At 58.6% G+C, this 17,487-nt stretch overlaps 1 protein-coding gene across 16 annotated transcripts in view; it reads right to left on the bottom strand.

Moving 5' to 3' along the window:
• The window catches only part of ESPN (espin), a 37,246-nt gene that overhangs the window by 6,305 nt on the left and 13,454 nt on the right, over positions 1 to 17,487 (bottom strand). For 2 of the 16 annotated variants that reach the window (XM_035307569.3, XM_035307564.3), the window contains exons 3-12: positions 13,594 to 13,780; positions 13,279 to 13,461; positions 13,022 to 13,153; positions 9,810 to 10,011; positions 8,624 to 8,895; positions 5,891 to 6,052; positions 5,602 to 5,800; positions 4,193 to 4,219; positions 2,938 to 3,083; positions 2,590 to 2,853 (exon numbers count right to left, since the gene is read on the bottom strand). In XM_035307569.3, the coding sequence (XP_035163460.2) occupies positions 2,590 to 2,853; positions 2,938 to 3,083; positions 4,193 to 4,219; positions 5,602 to 5,800; positions 5,891 to 6,052; positions 8,624 to 8,895; positions 9,810 to 10,011; positions 13,022 to 13,153; positions 13,279 to 13,461; positions 13,594 to 13,780 (1,774 nt within the window). Of the gene's footprint in view, positions 1 to 2,589; positions 3,084 to 3,287; positions 3,404 to 4,192; positions 4,220 to 5,601; positions 6,053 to 8,623; positions 8,896 to 9,809; positions 10,012 to 10,438; positions 10,518 to 13,021; positions 13,154 to 13,278; positions 13,462 to 13,593; positions 13,781 to 17,487 lie in introns of those variants that run through there. The other 14 variants (XM_078330222.1, XM_078330218.1, XM_035307570.3 and 11 more) reach the window with 11 other exon arrangements.

Here is a 17,487-nt window from a genome sequence, read left to right as displayed (position 1 = left end):
GGGGCGAGGCTTCAGCCCCGGCCGCCGCTCCGGGCTCTTGCAGTGTCCACTTTGGTCGCTGGCTAGGGCCACGGCCGGTCGTTGGTCGCTGTTGCGGCGGCAGACGGGGTCTCCACGCCTGGGATGGTCGCTCATTACACCACCCAAGGAACATGCAAAAGGCCTTGAAGCTGGAGGCGCGGTGGCCCTTCCCAATCCGTCAGATAGCAGCTATTGTGAGGCCTCTCCTCCCAGACCTGCGACCCTTCTCAAGCTCCCCTGTGGCCCAAGCCTTCCTGGTCCCTGTGGGCAATGTTTTAAGTGCAGAATGGGAGGCCACTCCACTTTTTTTTTTTTTTTTTTTTTTTTTTTTTTTTTTTTTGAGATGGAGTTTCGCTGTTGTTACCCAGACTGGAGTGCAATGGCACGATCTCGGCTCACCGCAATTTCCGCCTTCTGGGTTCAAGCAATTCTCCTGCCTCAGCCTCCCGAGTAGCTGGGACTACAGGCACCCACCACCATACCCAGCTAATTTTTGTATTTTTAGTAGAGACGGGGTTTCACCTCGTTGACCAGGATGGTCTGGATCTCTTGACCTCGTGATCCACCCGCCTCAGCCTCCCAAAGTGCTGGGATTATAGGCGTGAGCCACCGCGCCAGACCGAGGCCACTCCACTCTTAAAGAGGCTACAGGCCGGTTTAAAAAAAAAAAAAAAGAGGCTACAGCTGTAGCTTCCACTGAGCCACCCACCCTTCGTCCTGCTGGACAGCTGGGCATCATATATTCTCATTTGCTCACTTTTCTCCTCCTCTGAAGTCCAGTTTCCCCCCAGGACCTGTGGTCATCTCCACAGAGGCTCCAATTCATTTTGAACCTATGGGATCCAGTCCCCACATACAAATAGGAAGCCACCTCTTCCCTGCTTAACACTCCTCCCACTCGGCTCCCCACTCCTCCAGGAGAAAGTCCATTCTCCTCTGTGCTGCTGGCCAGGCCTTGGTAACCTGGCCCCCACCTTCCCCTCCAGCTCAGCAACTCCCTTCCCCCAGGAATCAGCGTCACATCCACCTTCACTTCCAGACTGCCCTGTCCGGCCTGCTGCTCTTCAGCCCACTCTCTTCCTGGCCACTCCTCGCTTATCTGCCACGTCTCACTTAGTCATCACCTTCTCTTTCCCTAACACAGCCCCCAGCCCACGTATCAGGTGGCCGGTTAGGGCTGCCCCAGTCCCCCGAGTTCCCCATTATTGCAGCTGGCTGTGTGGCATCAGCCCAGGGACTTCTCTCCACCACCACCCACTCTCCCACACTGCCCCATTTTGAGTTCTTGGTGACTTGCACACATGTCCACAGCCACCTTTGAGCAGGCCTTGATATGTTCACCATGAATCCCCAGAGGCTATAACAGTGTGTGGGACACATAAACGGTACTCGGGAGCCAAGCGCGGTGGCTCATGCCTGTAATCCCAGCACTGTGGAAGGCCAAGGCAGGTGGATCACTTGAAGTCAGGAGTTCGAGACCAGCCTGGCCAACATGGAGAAACCCCGTCTGTACTACAAATACAAAAATTAGCTGGGCATGATGGCATGCACCTGTAGTCCCAGCTACTCAGGAGGCTGAGGTGGGAGAATCGCTTGAACCTGGAAGGCGGAGGTTTCAGTGAGCAGAGATTGCACCACTGTACTCTAGCCTCACTGACAGAGTGAGCTTCTCTCAAAAACAACAACAACAACAACAACAAAAAAGAAAACAAAACCAAAAATAAAAAGAAATGGCACTGGTGGAACAGCTGTAGAATGAATAAAAGACAACTCATCCTGCTGGCTGGTGCTCATCAGCCCACCTTACAGAGAAGGAAACAGGCTGGATGAAGTTCAGTGTTGGCAGCTGGAAGGCATCAGCGCAGCGATAGAGCCCAGGTCCCTAAGACCGAGACCAAAGCCCTCTTGGCTATTCAGTGTGGTCCCTGGACCAGCGTCATCAGCAGTCTCACCCAGGAGCTGGCTGGAAATGCAGAGCCTCAGCCCCGCCCAGACCGCCGGAATCCAAAAAGGCCTTTTAACCAGCTCCCAGGGGCTAGGCAGGGGAAGGAGAGTCTGAGAAAGGCTGCTGTCTCACTTCCAAGGACAGGCTGCTGGGGGTGTGTTTGGAGACTGGGACAAGCCCCAAATAGGGGTCCTGTCACCCTGCTTTCCCCGAAGTGGCCAGGCTCGGTGGCTCACACCTGTAATCCCAGCACTTTGGGAGGTTGAGGCGGGGGCATCACCTGAGGTCAGGAGTTTAAGACCAGCCTGGCCAACATGGTGAAGACCCATCTCTACTAAAAATATTTAAAAATTAGCTGGGTGTGGTGGCATGTGTCTGTACTCCCAGCTATCCAGGAAGCTGAGGCAGGAGAATCTCTTGAAACCAGGAGGCAGAGGTTGCAGTGAACCAAGATCATACCACTGCACTCCAGTTTGGGTGATAGAGTGAGACTCCAATTCAAAAAAATAATAACAAAAATAAAAAAGAAAAAAAAATGGGAGGTCCCAAGTTGGAGGTGGCATGGGGGATGGGCTGTGCATCCGAATGCAGACCCCAGGGCTCCCTGGGCCCGCCCCACCCACCTTCCGCCTCTGCTCCTCTTCCTCCTGCATCTTCAGCTGCAGCTTGCGCACCATCACCTGGCGCTTCCACTCGGGGATGGGCCGGCCCTGCTCATCGTGGGTAGGGATGAGCGCCTCCACGTCCAGCTGCACACCGGGCGCAGGGGTAGCAGGTGGCACCGGAACCAAGCTTCCATTGAGCAGCGGCTGAAAACCTGCAGCTGGCGGTGTGGGGCTCCGGGCTGGTGACGGTGTAGGTGACACAGGCGGCAGCGTTGAGTCGGGCTGCAGGGAGAAGCGGTGGGGCTGAGCGCCCAGTGGCCTGGGGCCAGGGGACCCGGGTCGCAGGCTCCTGCCGGGCCTGCCTACCTGGGAGGCCGGCTGCCCGCTGCCTGAGAACACTGTGGTCAGCCCCTTGCTCTGCGGTGTCGGCTTCAGGCTCTTGCCTGCCTTAATCTCAGCGAGTAGCTCCGAGTTGTCGCCCGTCGGGGACATCATGTTGAAAGACTTGGTGCCTATGTGGAGGCAGGAGATGAGGACTGGCCAGGGTAGGGCTGCACCCCCGCCACTCCTCAGCCGCCCCTCTGCAGCCCCCTTTCCAAGCCAGGATAGGCTGGGTGCCCATCCTCAGGCCCAGCAGGCAGCTCTCCAGATCCCAAGTCCCGCAGGCAGCTTTAAGGGCCGGCAGAGCCCGGCCCTTGGTTCCCCATCTTACTCACGGGGTGGAGGGCCCCCGCCTGGAGGCCCCTGGGAATTCATGGTGGCTCCTGGGCTGGCCCTCCCGACTCTAGCATATGTTTCCACCCAGACACTGACTGTCCAGCTCTAAAACACTACCTGGAGTCAGTCATCCGACCTTTGTACCAGGTTCCCTGGCTCAGCCCAGCTGGGGTGGAGCCTCCCTCTGACCCTGTTCCTACATCAGCAAAGCCTCAGTGACCCTTGAACTAAGTCAACTGGCACCTCCAAGGACATACAGAGTCTGGACCCTGGAGTGCCAATACCCAGCTGGTCCCCCCTCTCTCTCCCACACCCACAGACAGACGCACAAGCAGACACACTGGCTGCAAGCCAGGAGCACATTTATGGCAAAGCGCAGCTCAGCTCTAGAGGCCCAGGAAAGCAGAGCCCTTACTAAAGCTACGGGAGGCACCCAGGAAGAAGGGCAGGCGGATAACATGCAAATCCCCAGGGCAGAGTTTGCATTTTCCGGCTCAGGTGGAAAAGGTGAATAGTGATTTCAAAGAGAGAAAGGTCTCTTGACCACCAGGAAGGGGTCAGGTCTAGGAGGGCGGAACAAAATGGGCTGACAGCTCTTGGATTCCCAGGCTGGGGATTCCAGAGTACAGTCACAGGGAGGAGAAGAGGAGGAGGAAGGGAAAATCAGTGTGGCTGGCTCATTTATTTAGGCAAAACCATCAGCCAGGCACAGAATGCTTGGGTGCATATGTGGGTATGAGCATAGGTAGGAGGTGCAAGGCCCCACCTGTGTCTCAAGGTTCTCTGACCTGCTAGTCCCTGCCCCTGCCCTTTCCTCGAGTCTGGGCCCCTCCTGCTTGCTTTTCCTGCTCTTCCCCCCATCCCACGCTTCAGCCTCAGCCAGGAGCCGCGCGCAGCTACTCACTCTTCCTGTGTCTCAGGACTCTCACTTCTAGGAACGGAGAGGAGAGAAGTGACAGCAGAGTTAGGAGGGAGAGGGGGCCAGGATGAGACTGGGACAGCAGGGGACAGGGAGCGGGCCAGGGAGAGCAGGAGGGGGGAAGCAGAGAAGAGAGGAGGAGCTTTGCTGCCCATCTGACTCTGGCTCAGGCTGCTCTGGGGCCCCACGAGGGTGGTCCATTGAGTTCCTGGCTTGGCGGGTGCTGCTGAGGGCTGGCAGGGCCACCACTGGCCCTAGCCCCTAGCAAGGGCCTCCACTTTGGCACTGGGTTGGGATAGGGCACCCAGCCTGGGCTGTGCTGGGTGGGGGTGTCAGGAGAAGCTCAGAGTATGTTTTTCTCTGTCCTTAGCTTCAGTCCTGCTGCAGGCTGTGGAGGGAGGGAGGAGGGGGCTGGGCAGGTGCTGGGCACAGCTCCACGCGCTCCAGTCTGCAGGGGCTGGGACTACATAGGAACTCTGGGGGGCCCAGCTCTGCTCTGCACTCCTAGTCAGGGAGAGGAAGCTTTAGGGGGGTGCCACTAAGCATGATCTCTGCCCCGAGTGGCTGGGTGAGGAAAGCACCCCAGCCAAGCTGGGATGGGAGCATCACACCCAGCCACCCTGTCCTGGCCCTTCTAGGTGGCCTGGCAGAGGGACACTGTTCCACCCTACAGAGAAGCAGCCCAGGAATCCTGCACCAATCTAGCTCTTAAAAAAAGGATGCCTGGGGCTGGGTGTGGTGGCTCACACCTGTAATCCCAGCACTTTGGGAGGCCCAGGTTGATCACCTTGAGGTTGGGAGTTCGAGCAAAAAGGATGCCTAGGGAAGCCACTGGGGAGGGAGGGGAAAACATGGTGGGTCACTAGCTTTGCCCCCATAGCCAGGCACTTGCTGGCCCAGGGACCCTGGCAGGAACTGGCTAAAATGAGTTCTTGGCATATCTAAGAAGGGCTCAGGTCTGTGCTACTTGGAAGGACAAGAGAAAGAGGTGGGGAGAGGAAGAGAGGCTCAGCACAGACAGGGGCAGAGGACCAGCGGCCAGCGGGGGCCTCTCTGAAGCTGGTTCTACTTCAAGTGTCCCTCCAGCACCAGCTCATCCCAAATGCCAGTCGCCAGAGCTGGGAGGCCCTTTCTAGCCGTTGGGAGGCAGGCCAAGGGGAGGAAGGCCAAGAGGCGGCAGGGGACTTGCCCCAGGCCACACAGCCCATCCTGCTCTGGCAGGACTTCAAACAACTCAGAGCCCTCTCTTTAGGATCAAGTACTCAATGGGGTAGGGGCTGGCAGGAAGAGCAAGAAGGACGGGGCAGTGGCAGCAGGGGAGGGGGCGGTGTCTAGATTTCCCTCCCCTTTCAGGGCTAGCGCCGCCCCCCACCCCTCAACCCGCCCCTACTCACTGCCGGTGGACGAGGAGGAGCGGCGCTGCCCGCAGCCAGGGCCAGCGCCCTCGAGGGGCAGAGGTGGGGCGGGCGGCAGTGAACTCGCGGCCTCGGGCAGGGGCGGCGGCGGCGGCGGGGGCGGCGGCGGTAGCTCCCTGGACGCCTTAGGGTCCGCGGCGCAGCCATTAGGAACGTGGTTCCCGGGGAGCAACGCCGCCTGCGGGGGAGCGGAGGGGCCTTCGAGTGAGCCGCGGGCTGCAGGGCCCGGGCGCCGGCAGCCGACGGGCGCGGGCTGGCGGGCACGCACCTCTTCGCTGTGCGCCATGCCCGGGCGTGCGGCCAGCGTCTCCCCGGGGCCGCGGCCCAGCTGCCGGTAGTAGTCCCCCGTGCTGGGCTGCTTGCTGAAGGCGCGGGGCTTGCGGCCGGAGTCCTGCCTCCGCAGCCCGTCGTGGCCGTCGCAGGAGCTCGGCTGCGGGAAGACAGTGGCCGGTGGGCTTCGGGCACCTGCCCGGTAGGCGCCCCCCACGCCTCCCCACCCAGCTTTTCACCTCCCAGGGACTCGCGGCCAGCGGCCTTCAAGGGGTGCGGCGGCTGCCTTCCTAGACCCCCTGTTCTCAGGGCGGACACAGGGCGAGGGTCATGGGGGTCTCGATGGAAGGGCAGGCTCCGCCCGCCTTAAAGGGAGAGGTTCTGGGAGCCGGCCAAGGGGCACAGGGGCCCCCACAGAGGCCAGAAGGGGCGGGCCCAGGGGCGGGGTGGCTCAGCCCCGACGCCAGGGGGAGCTGGAGAAGGGGCACCTCCCAGCTTAATCCGCATTAGTGCCTTGCCCACATCCCCGCTCTCGGCTGACAGACGGACTGCGGGTCTGTCGGGAATCCCAGCTCGGCGGGAGCTCCCTACAGAGCCTGTGCCCTCCGAGGCTCCGGCTTGCCCCGGACCCCAGGTGCCCGTCGGGGGCTGCTCCTACCTGCCACGGTGCTGGTGGCCCCCGCTGTGCACCTGGCGGTGGGGGAGGCAGGACCGGACACCTGCGTTACCTGATCCTTCCGCTCAGGTTACAGCGGCCCACGCCGCCCGCGCACGGCCCGCCTACGGGCTCCGAAGGCCTGACATCACCTGGGGCCCGCCAATCCCAGGCCGAACCCCTCGGCCGTCGCGGATGCTACCGGGCGCCAACTACTCTGCCACACCTGGCCGCCTCTCCGCGCCCGCCCCCGCCCAGATGTGGCCCCGCCCCCTGCGCCTCTCCCTAAACTGGGAGCTAAGTCCCCACCTTCATCCCTGCCCGAGACAGGAGAGGGCTGACTGTGGGCAGAGGGGGCTCCGGGTCGCGTCCCCACCCTTCCCCTCCTGCATCTGGAAACCATCGCCATCCACGAAAGCGACACCGACACCCGCGCTCAAGCCTCGGGTTTCAGGGGCCGCAAGACGGGGTCGGGTGACAGCGAGGCTTCCCGCCCTGTCGCAGCTGCCTCCCACTAGGCCCAGTTCAGCGAGAGCGAGGCGGCCTGGCCCAAGACGGAGTGACCTGGTGGGGGCTGTCCCCTGCTCCACCCTCCAGCCCGTGCGTCCCGGCGGTGGCCTCAGACCCTCCACCCCTCCCGACCTGGCTCACGTTGCAGGAAACGCGACACCGCGGGTTTGTTTTCTGGGCCAGACCGCCCGCTCCGCGCCCCCTGCAGCCCGGAGGCTCGGACGCCACGGCCCTGCTCCCGCCCGCGGTCAGGCACCCGCGCTGGGGGCGCCGTGGTCACACAAAGAGCCCTTTGTGGAGCATCGGGGCCCGGCCCTGGTGCCTGCGGCCCAGCACGCACACAGCCAGGAGGGACGCACACAGACCCAGCACTTGAGCTCAGCGGTGGAGAGGGGACACTGGCTGGGCCACCTGTCCCCTGGCTTTGGGTGGGGCCCACAAGCTGGGCTGGGAGCTCAGGGATTCCAGGGCACTCGCAGCCCTACCTGGCCAGCCCTCTCTACCTCCCAGAGATGAAAGGGGAAGCCACTGTGGTAGCTTGATCTAAGGTGGCATAAAGAGGGTGGTGGATAGAGCTGTCCTGGAAGTTCAGTGTCCCTCCCATGTCTCCCTTGCCCAGTGGCCTTGTGACCTGGGTCACCTCGTATAAACTGGCCCTGGTGTGGCTTGCCTTGGGCTTAAGGGAGAACTGCAAGGTCCCAAGCTCCAGCAGGACCCCAGGGGGCTGTCACACCACATCTGGCCACCTGCGACCTCAGGCTGTCCCCTCACCTCTCAGACCAGTCTTGCCATGTTCCTGTGGCCAGAACGCCAGAGTTTCCCAAATTTCCAAAATTGCTCAGACCAGACCTTTGCCCCCAGCCCTGCTCCAGAGCCTCCGCCAGGGGCCTGCAGGCCCAGACGTCACTAGGTGTCTTACATTCCATCTGCCCACCCTGGCCTCATCCCCTCCACACAGGCTCACTTCCCTCTGGGGCTCCCACCTCAGGCCTGATCCTCTCTGCACAGAGCCCAAGCCCTAAACTGGAACTGGCTGCAGCTTCCCCTCTTTCCCAGCCCCCACTGCCAGTGGGCACCCGACCCTGCTAGTGCCCGCTCATCTTCCCTCCACCCTCCTCCCAGCCCTCCCCTTCACAGGCATGCCATCGGCAGCCTCCACCTGGCAACCACCTCCCTTGGGTACCACTCCAACAGAGCCCAGGGCTGTGGGGATGTGCGTGTTTGGGGAGGGGCAGTCTATATGCATTCTCTGTTAACTCCATGACAACCCGGCCACTCTGTGCAAGAGGTGGCACAGGCCCAGTTCCTGGTGAGGCACAGCTGTCTGGACCTGCGTCTTTCACTTCCCAGCTCCCATGGAGGGTGGCAACCTGGTCTTACTCTCCTCCTGGTCCAGTGTCCAGCCCTGATCCCCAGTGGGAATCGCCAGGAGCTTTGACTCTTGAACATGCCATGGACAGAGGGACCCCCACCCTATGTCCGCTATGAGGCCAGGCCTTTGGCCTCAGAGGCCCCCATGAGCCCAGTCCCCCTGCTGGGAGGCAGGCAGGGGTGAGGTCTCACTACCTCCTTCTTGAGGGCCTCTGTCTCCACGTGGCGGAGTTTGATCTTGGTCTGCATGTAGATGTCAGCTGCCTGTGGTCCCACAGGAGGCTTGGGAGCGGGGTAGCCAGGTGGGGGTGGGGGTAGTTGGGTGCCTGGGGGCGGGGGTGGTGGGGGGAAGCTGGGTGGGGGTGGTGGGGGTGTGGGTTTGCCAGTCGTGCCCCGAGGCAGACCCAGCTCCGGGTTCAGCATGTCCATGTAGCTCTGTATGTCTGCAGCTCTGGCGCTGGAAAGCCCTGGGGAGGCAGGAGGAAGAGCCAGATTTGGGAGCATGCAGCCAGGCTGTCCCCCAAGACGGAAAATCTGCCACCTGGAAACAACTTGCTGAGGGACATGGAGGTCTCTGGGGCACCACTTGTTACACCTGCTGTGGCCCTTGACAGTGCTGGGTTTCCTCTCTCTTGCCCTGCCCTGCCCCAGCCCAGCACTTACTTGGAAAACCAGGCACTCTGGTTTGGAGGGGAAGCACTGGGGGCTTTGGGGGTGTCTAGAGGGCAGGGCCACCTGGAAGGGTCAGTGGGCTCCTTGGGAATATGGACTGCCACACCCAATCTTTGCAGGGCACCCCTGTCGGCTCTGCAGGCCACCATCTGTCGGCATGAAGCAGGCACTGCAAGTGGACGGACGCCCATGCCCAGGGCGTGGTCAGGGTATGTGTAAACACTTACCCGCCTTCTGCCTAGATGATTGCGTGTCTGTGGATGTTTGAATGTATGTGCGTTGCTCTGTGGACACGGTTGTGTGTGTGTGCATCTGGAGTATGGAAATAGAGCATCGTGTGCTTGTGCATAAGGTGGGTATGTGCAGATTTTGCACGGCTCTTTGTGTATGCTCATATCTGCATGTTGTATGTACAAGTGTGCACTTTTGTGTGTGAGTAGCTGAGAATAATGAATGGTGGGTGGGACACGTGGATTTTGTGGGTGGGGAGAGTACATGTGGATGTACATGTATGTTTGTGATAAGCACACATAAGCATGAGTGACATCTGTCTCTCACCAGAAGGGGTCTCCTCCCCATGTTTAAGAGCAGGCAATGGGGGTAAAACTCCGATACTGGCTGTGGCAGGCGGCCCAAGGCCAGCTCTCATGGCCCAGTAGTCTGGCTTCGGTCTCCCCTCCCTCCCCCTCTACCTCCAGGGCACACTCACTGCGAGGAGGGCACTGGCCTTTGATGCTGGAGTGGCTGGAGGAACAGGAGTCGTAGTTGGAGAGGGTGCTGGCCGGTGAGCTGAGGTCAAAGTTCAGCGGCTGGACCGACACGGTGGTGTTGGGTGAGGACATGCCTGAGTCCAGCTGCTTCACCTCCAGCTCAGCAGAGGGATCCCGGGACAGCACACGGTGCTCCACGCTCTGAAGGGGAGGCAGGGAGGCCATGAGGGCCAGTGCACCCCAAGACAGGTCGCCCTCCAGGCCAAGGTCACCCTCAGCCATGCCTTTGCTGTGGGATCTTGGCCAAGCCACACCTCTCTCCAGGGCCCCTTCCCCATCACTAGTCCCTTCCCCATCACTAGTGGGTCTCAGCTTCCTCCAGGTTAAGATTTGAGCCCAGCCCCGCCAGGCAGCAGGACCGGGTTCCTGGGAAACTCCCTCTGCTGGCTCCTCCCTGATTAGGAGAGTGGAGAGATTGATGAGGAGGGGGCCTTGGGCTGCACCCCAAGGGGAGAACTGCCAGGAGATTGGCCTTCTGTCCACAATCAGCAGATTGGCAGATGGGCAGAGGGCCTTGGCTCCAATGGTTCTGTGGGGAGGGGCACAGCACAGGCCCACCTCCACTTACCTGGCTACCAAGCTGGCTCTCCTGGCCCAACCTGGGACCTGGGGCAGACTCCTAACACCAGACCGGCCTGTCTCCTAATGGAGCCCTTAGGGTAGGGGTGGGGCCTGGATGGTCAGCTGATTGGGGATGGGCAGGCTGCCATTACCCTCGCCCCACCCGGTCTATGCGTCTAACCACAGGCCTGTCCCCTCCCGGTGCAGAGGGGGCGGGGGTGGGGGTCCTGCTTACATTGCCCATGCTGCCCCAGCTGCCGACAAGCCTGCTTGCTCCGCTGCCTCCTGCCCAGGCCTGCGCCTCCTTGCCCCGTGCCCCCTCCCTGCCTAAGAAGTGTCACAGGCCCCCTGGGAGAGAGAGGCAGGCCTGGCACCAGGTAACAGCTCGGCGGCCACGCTCATTGGCCCTGTAATTAGGGGCTCTGCGGGAGTGTTTGCCTTTTCTGGGCCAGCATCTTCCGTGGCTTGGATCTGTCACTGCCGCAGCTGGGCCTGCTTGGGTGAGGGGACCAGGCCCTGCTGCCTACTCCAGGAGTCAGGGGGAGCCACAGAAGGTGGCTTGGGAAGCACCCAAAGGTGCTTTTTACCTGGCCAACAGCAATAGGTGCAGAGGGTACCCAGCCCTGACCCCCATGGGCAGCAGATAAGAGGCTGGGATTCCAGCTCTGCAGCCTGGGACAGTGGCTTCAAACTTCCCCTCCCTCACTTACTAGCTGTGTCATCCCGGGTCACCTACGCATTGTGCCTAAGTTTCTTTATCTGCAAATGGGGATAAGGGCACTACCAGTCCTGCTGAACTCAGGACATGGCACCCAGTACACGCCATATTGTCAAATATATATATATATATATATATATATATTTTTTTTTTTTTTTGAGACAGAGTCTCATTCTTGTTGCCCAGACTGGATTTCGGTGGTGCAATCTCGGCTCACTGCAAACTCCACCTCCTGGGTTCAAGCGATTTTCCTGCCTCAACCTCCCGAATAGTTGGGATTAAAGACGGTCACCACCACGCCCAGCTAATTTTTGTACATTTAGTAGAGATGGGGTTTCATCATGTTGGCCAGGCTGGTCTCAAGCTCCTGACCTCAGGTGATCCATCAGCCTTGGCCTCCCAAAGTGCAGGTATTACAGGCATGAGCCACTGTGCCCGGCCTGTCAACTATTATTATTATTTTTTTTTTTTGAGAGAGTTTTGCTCTTGTTGTTCAGGCTGGAGCACAATGGCATGATCTTGGCTCACCACAACCTCCGACTCCCAGGTTCAGGTGATTCTACTGCCTCAGCCTCCCAAGTAGCTGGGACTACAGGCATGCCTCACCACACCCGGCTAATTTCATATTTTTAGTAGAGGTGGGGTTTCTCCACGTTGGTCAGGCTAGTCTGGAACTCCTGACCTCAGGTGATCTGCCCGCCTCTCAGCCTCCTAAAGTGCAGTGATTATAGGCATGAGCCTGTACTGTAAAGAGTAACTGAGATGACACCTTTAAGGCACTTGGCAGGGTACCTGCCTAAGTCAGAATCTAATGAATGGTGTTTGCTGTTCTATGACTGCTAGCAGCTGCACCCAGGGAGGCCCTCACATGCCCTGGGCTCTGATGCCACCCCCCCCCACAGTCCCTCAAGAGAGTCACAGACTCTTTTAGCTCAAGGGAACTCGCCATGGATGTAGAAATGCCCTTCCTAGTGTCCATTCTGCTTGTATACCACAGTGACACTCATTCTCTTCCGAAGACTCTTTCTTGGGGGAAGTTCATCCTCAGGCCCACCTGCAGCCTCTGGCCTCTGGGCCTTGCTGTTTTCTGCAGCCCCCAGAGTCTGGACCATTCCCCTGTGCTGACAGGCAGGGCAGATGGATAGATGCTGCTCAGAGCACGAACCATCTGCCTCCTCCCCTCCGGCCCTCACTCGCAGCCCCTCCATGGCCAGGAGCTGGTCCACATCCTTGTGTGGTCTCCTGCGAGGCCCACTCTCTTTCCTGCCCATTGCCTCAAAGCAGGTATTGTACCAGATGGTGCAGCGCCCTGCACTTCGAGACACCCACAGCTGAGATCAAACCCCAATGGGTCACTTCATGGCTGTCTCACTATAATAAAGTAATTTAAAAAGAGTAGCGTAGATTTCCAGTTATGAAGCAGCCATGAGGTCAGCAAATGTACAGATGCCATGGCCATCGGAGGCAGGTTCTCCACTCTACCATTTATTGGTGATGTGATCTTGGTGCCCCACAGACTCAGTTTATCCATCTGTGGAATGGGACACTTACACCCTCTTCTGCAGAGGGTGGCTGTGACTTATATCCAAGCTAATGTCTATGGGCAGTGAATGAGCCTTACTGTTCCCAGTGGGGCGTATGTTGTGATTTCTCCAGCCTTACCCCTTGAGGTGACCCGGTTCTTCCCTGTCCTCTTTCTGTTAACCTTTGTGCCTCTACTCCCTCAGTCCCCAGAAGGCAATGGTTCTGGGCTGAGAGGTCGTGTGGGGTCCCTGAACCTCAGCTTCCTCCTTGGTAAAAGGGGTGACGACACCACCACTGGGGTAGGGGACGAGAAGAGATAATGCGACAGGAGCAGCGCAGTGGCCATACCAGGTTCTCCACCGTGCGCAGGTAGCGGGTGCAGTGGCTGTGGCCGTTGAAGTCCGACAGGTCGGCGGCCGTGTACCCGTCGCGGTCGCGGACGTCCAGCTCCGCGCCGTTCACTACCAGGATCTGGCAGCACTGTGGGGGCATGCAGTGAGGACCCGGCCACAGCCGCGAACCGAGAACCCCGCGCCCCGGCAGGGTACTGCAGAGAGCGCAGTGCCGGCAGAGGGCGCGCGCCCCCACCCCGGGCCCGCGCTGACCTCCAGCTCCCCGTTCTCAGCGGCGTCGTGCAGAGGGGTCCCGCCCCAAAGGTCGGCCGAGATCTCCCCGCCGTGCAGCAGTAGCCAGCTGAGCACCTTGGTGTGACCGCGGCTCGCCGCGAAGTGCATGGCGGTGGCGCCGTCTTTGTCCTGCTCTGACAGGCTCACGTCGGTGCAGCTCACCTGAGCGGGAGGGGCGGGGAGAGGGGCGGGGACTGGGCGCCAGGCCCCGCCCCATCCCTAATGGAGCCGCCCCTCCCCACCCACTCCACGCCCCGCCCTGCAGGCTCCGCCCCGCCCGGGCCCGGAGCTCACCAGCCACACGATGACCGGGCTGTGGCCCATCTGCGCCGCGGCATGCAGCGGGGTCATGCCATCGTGGGCGCGCGCGTGCGGGTCCGCGCCGCACTCCTGCACCAGGTACTGCGTCACCTCCAGGTGGCCCTCCTGGCACGCCAGGTACAGGGGCGTGGCACCGTTCTTGGTTTGGGCATTCACTCCTCTGTGGAGAAAGAGCGCCCACGGTGGGCTCTCAGTGCCTCACCCCCTCAGAGGCCTCCTTACGCCTCACCCCCGGTCCTCTCCCAGGGAGCCCTGGACCGCACGGAGAGTGGGTGGGAGAGGGCTCTGTCACCCGCCCGTTGTCATCCTGGGAGGTGCCTCTGGGCTGAGTCCTGTGCCACCCTCCCTGAGAGGCCCCTGGGGGCGTCCGACGGAGCACTGCCCTGCCTAAGTCCTACTTTTTAATCGAGGTCTACAAGGATGTGGTGAGCCGGCCTCTACTCCACCACTCTCATCCACTGTCACCGTGAGTCCTCACACCTGCTGTCTGACCTCTATCCCTTTCATAGTGAGCCCCCTCCATCTGGAATGCCCTTCCATCTTCCTCCCTCTTGAAGACTCAGAACCCAACACTCCTCCATGAGAGCCACCCTGATTTATTTTCCCCTTCCTGGCCTCTGCCCCACACTGCCCAGGGCCAGTGTGTGCATGGCCTGTCATGCTTGGTTGACCATAACTGATTTTGACCTTTGCCTCCGCGAGAAGACTGAGTTCCCCGAGGGCTGGGTGGTAAGGGTTGCCAGACAAAATACAGTTCACCCAGTTCAATCTGAATTTCAGATAAACAAATAATGCTTTAGTATTCTATATCTCAAATATTGCATGGGACATACTTGTACGAAAATACAGCTCATTATCTGAGATTTAAAGCTAGTCCAACATCCTGGGTTTTGTTGTTGCCGTTTTTATTAATCTGGCAGCCTTCCGGATGTCCGCCATGTACTGAACGCTTCTGCTGCGCTAGCTCCCGGCCATGGCGCTAGCAGGCAGGTTCCTCTTTTTTTATTTTTTTGAGACAGAGTCTTGCTCTGTCACCTAGGCTGGAGTGCAATGGAGCGATCTCGGCTCACTGCAACCTCCACCTCCCGGGTTCAAGCCATTCTTCTGCCTCAGCCTCCCAAGTATCTGGGACTACAGGAATGTGCCACCACGCCCAGCTAATTTTTGTATTTTTAGTAGAAACTCAGTTTCGCCATGTTGGCCAGTCTGGTCTGGAATTCCTGACCTCAAGTGATCCATCTGCTTCGGCTCCCAAAGTGTTGGGATTACAGGGGTGAGCCAGTACACCTGGCCCAGGTTCTTCTCAAGTCCTATTGTCATTCTCATTTTGTGGAGGGGAAATTGGAGCTAGCATGGTGTCTTGCCATGGTAAAGTACCCAGTGAATGCCATATTGTCAACTATTTTTTTTTTTTTTTTTGAGACAGGGTCTTGCTCTGTCGTCCAGGCTGGAGTGCAGTGGTGCAATCTCGGCTCACTGCAGCCTCCACCTTCCAGGTTCAAGTGATTCTCCTGCCTCAGCCTTTTGAGTAGCTGGGACTACAGGCATGTGCCACCAGGCCCAGCTAATTTTTGTATTTTTAGTAGAGATGTTTTTTTTTTCCAGGCTGATCTCAAACTCCTGAGCTCAAGTGATCAGGCCTCCCAAAGTACTGGAATTACAGGTGTGAACCACCGCACTCAGCCATCAACTATTTTTATTAATTTACTGGTCACATCAACAGATGACACCTGTAAGGCACCTGGCAGGGCACCTGCCAGAATCAGAATTCAATTAATGCTGCAGCTGCAGCTGGGGAGGCTCACAGGTGGGACTGGAAGGCCCAGACTCTCTGCTATTCCCCACAGTCCCACAACAGGCACAGACTCAGTTCTCTCCTTGGTCACACAGCTGGTAAGTGGCATTTGAACACACATCTGTCTGTGCGATGCAAGGCCTGGCCAGCAATATGGGTATGCAGGGAGTGAAGAGATGGAATATGTCTCAGGGGCTTCTCCTAGGGCCTAGCTTCTGGCTATCACTGTCCCTTATCCTTGCTCTCCCAGCCCAGAGGGAGCCTAACTGGGGAACAGGAGAGCTGTCCTGGCTGCTGCGCTGCTGGATGTGAACAGCCCAGGGTGCAGTTACCACTAGGGAACACTAGGTGGAGCCACAACATACCCCCAGACCTATATGGGGGGGGGCGGGAGGGGGTGCCGGGTCCTATTGTGTTCCAATTCACGTTTTGTGCCCAGGAGGTGCAATTCTTCACTGGACTTCACATGTGGGTAACCCCCCATATAGGTACGGAGGAAGGCGAGCTAAGGCAGAATCCTGGCACAATTAAGGCCTGAAGAATATCTTAGTTTATAGTGTTACTACTCAGTTATTTCCTTTTATATAATCCTTCATATAATCTTATATTGGTTTATAGAATTAGGGCTTGGGGAATATCTCAGTTTACGGTGTCACTACTTAGTTATTTCCCTTTATATAATCCTCTCTATATAATCATGTTAGTTCATAGAGTGAGTGCCTAAAGAATATCTTACCACTCAGTTATTTCCCTATATATATATATATATAAAACTGTATCTTAGTTCACAATCAGAGGAATGTCTAGAGTAGACACAGTGCAGAGCATGAATTAAGGAATGAGCAGATTATAGTCGAAGGAATGTCTGGGGCAGACAGTGCAGAGCATGATTTAAGGGAAAACAGTTATACCAGGACAGGAACCCATGGTCCAGGTGGCAGTGTTCAGTATCGTAAAGATACCTGCTGTATGGCAGGCTTGGGGCAAGAGCCACTAGACCCTGTGGGGTCCTCAGCCCTACATTCACATCCTCCCCATCTACCTCCCCCAGTCTATCAGCCCCCAGATCAACCACATGCTCAAACCCATGTCTACCCCTCGCTCACCCATTCAACCTCTCATCCACTTGTTCCCTGCCTATGAATGTCCATCAGGCCACCCCCCCCTTTGCCCATCCACCCTCTTCCCAACATGACTTAGACCTCTTCTGCTCCCCATCATGTGTGCCCTCTCCCTCCCTCTCACACACATCCTGAGACCCTCCCGGCCAGCATCTTCCTGTCCCCAAAGTCCTGGTTCTGTGTCCACTTCCCTGATTCCTGAGACCCCAAGGCTATCTGCAGCCCCCCACGGACCCCCACTCACTGATTTCTCCTCCCTCTACACTCCCTAGACACAGTGCTGCCATTTGATGGGGCTGATGCTGGGCCTGGCACTTCATGGTGGTACAGAGAGCAGGCACCATGCCTGGTGGTCCAGAGGGGGTCCTGTCAACACAGATGAGGAAGACAGAAGACTCAGCCACGTACTTATCTTCAGAAACATGCTGGCTTGTGACCTCCAGCCTCCACATCCCAGTGCCAGTGTCACCCCCACGCACACTCACACGCTGTGCATCAGGAACAGGCTGTTTAATATTTCATGACCAACACTCAGCGGCCTAAATTATTCACCCCGTAACCAAGGCACAGTGAGTGCCAGGGTCCTGGGACTCGGGGGCTGGTGGGGCACACTGGGTTCTTTCTGCAGAGGCCCATGTCGGTGTGACAGCTAGGTGGGGTAGACCTGCGGTGAGCTCTGCTCTCCCAGCACCCCCCACTTGGCAGAGATCCATGACCCAGGGGTGCCCAGCCAGCCAGAGAAGGTCTGAGAAGCTGGCACCAAGCAGGATCTGAGCAGCAGGAGGCAGTGGTACCCACAGCCTCCTGCAGGGCTGCTGGCTGGCACTCCCAAGTTCCTGGCACAGAATAAGCCTTCAGTAAGTGCTGGAGCTTGTCACCATTCTTTTTTTTTTTTTGAGATGGAGTTTCGCTCTTGTTGCCCAGGCTAGAGCGCAATGGCTCGATCTCTGC

The sequence above is a fragment of the Callithrix jacchus genome, chromosome 7 (assembly GCF_049354715.1).
Source record: "Callithrix jacchus isolate 240 chromosome 7, calJac240_pri, whole genome shotgun sequence".
NCBI lineage: Eukaryota > Metazoa > Chordata > Mammalia > Primates > Cebidae > Callithrix > Callithrix jacchus.
The sequence above is the reverse complement of the archived record's forward strand: the minus strand, read 5'-3'. Positions and strand labels throughout refer to the sequence as shown.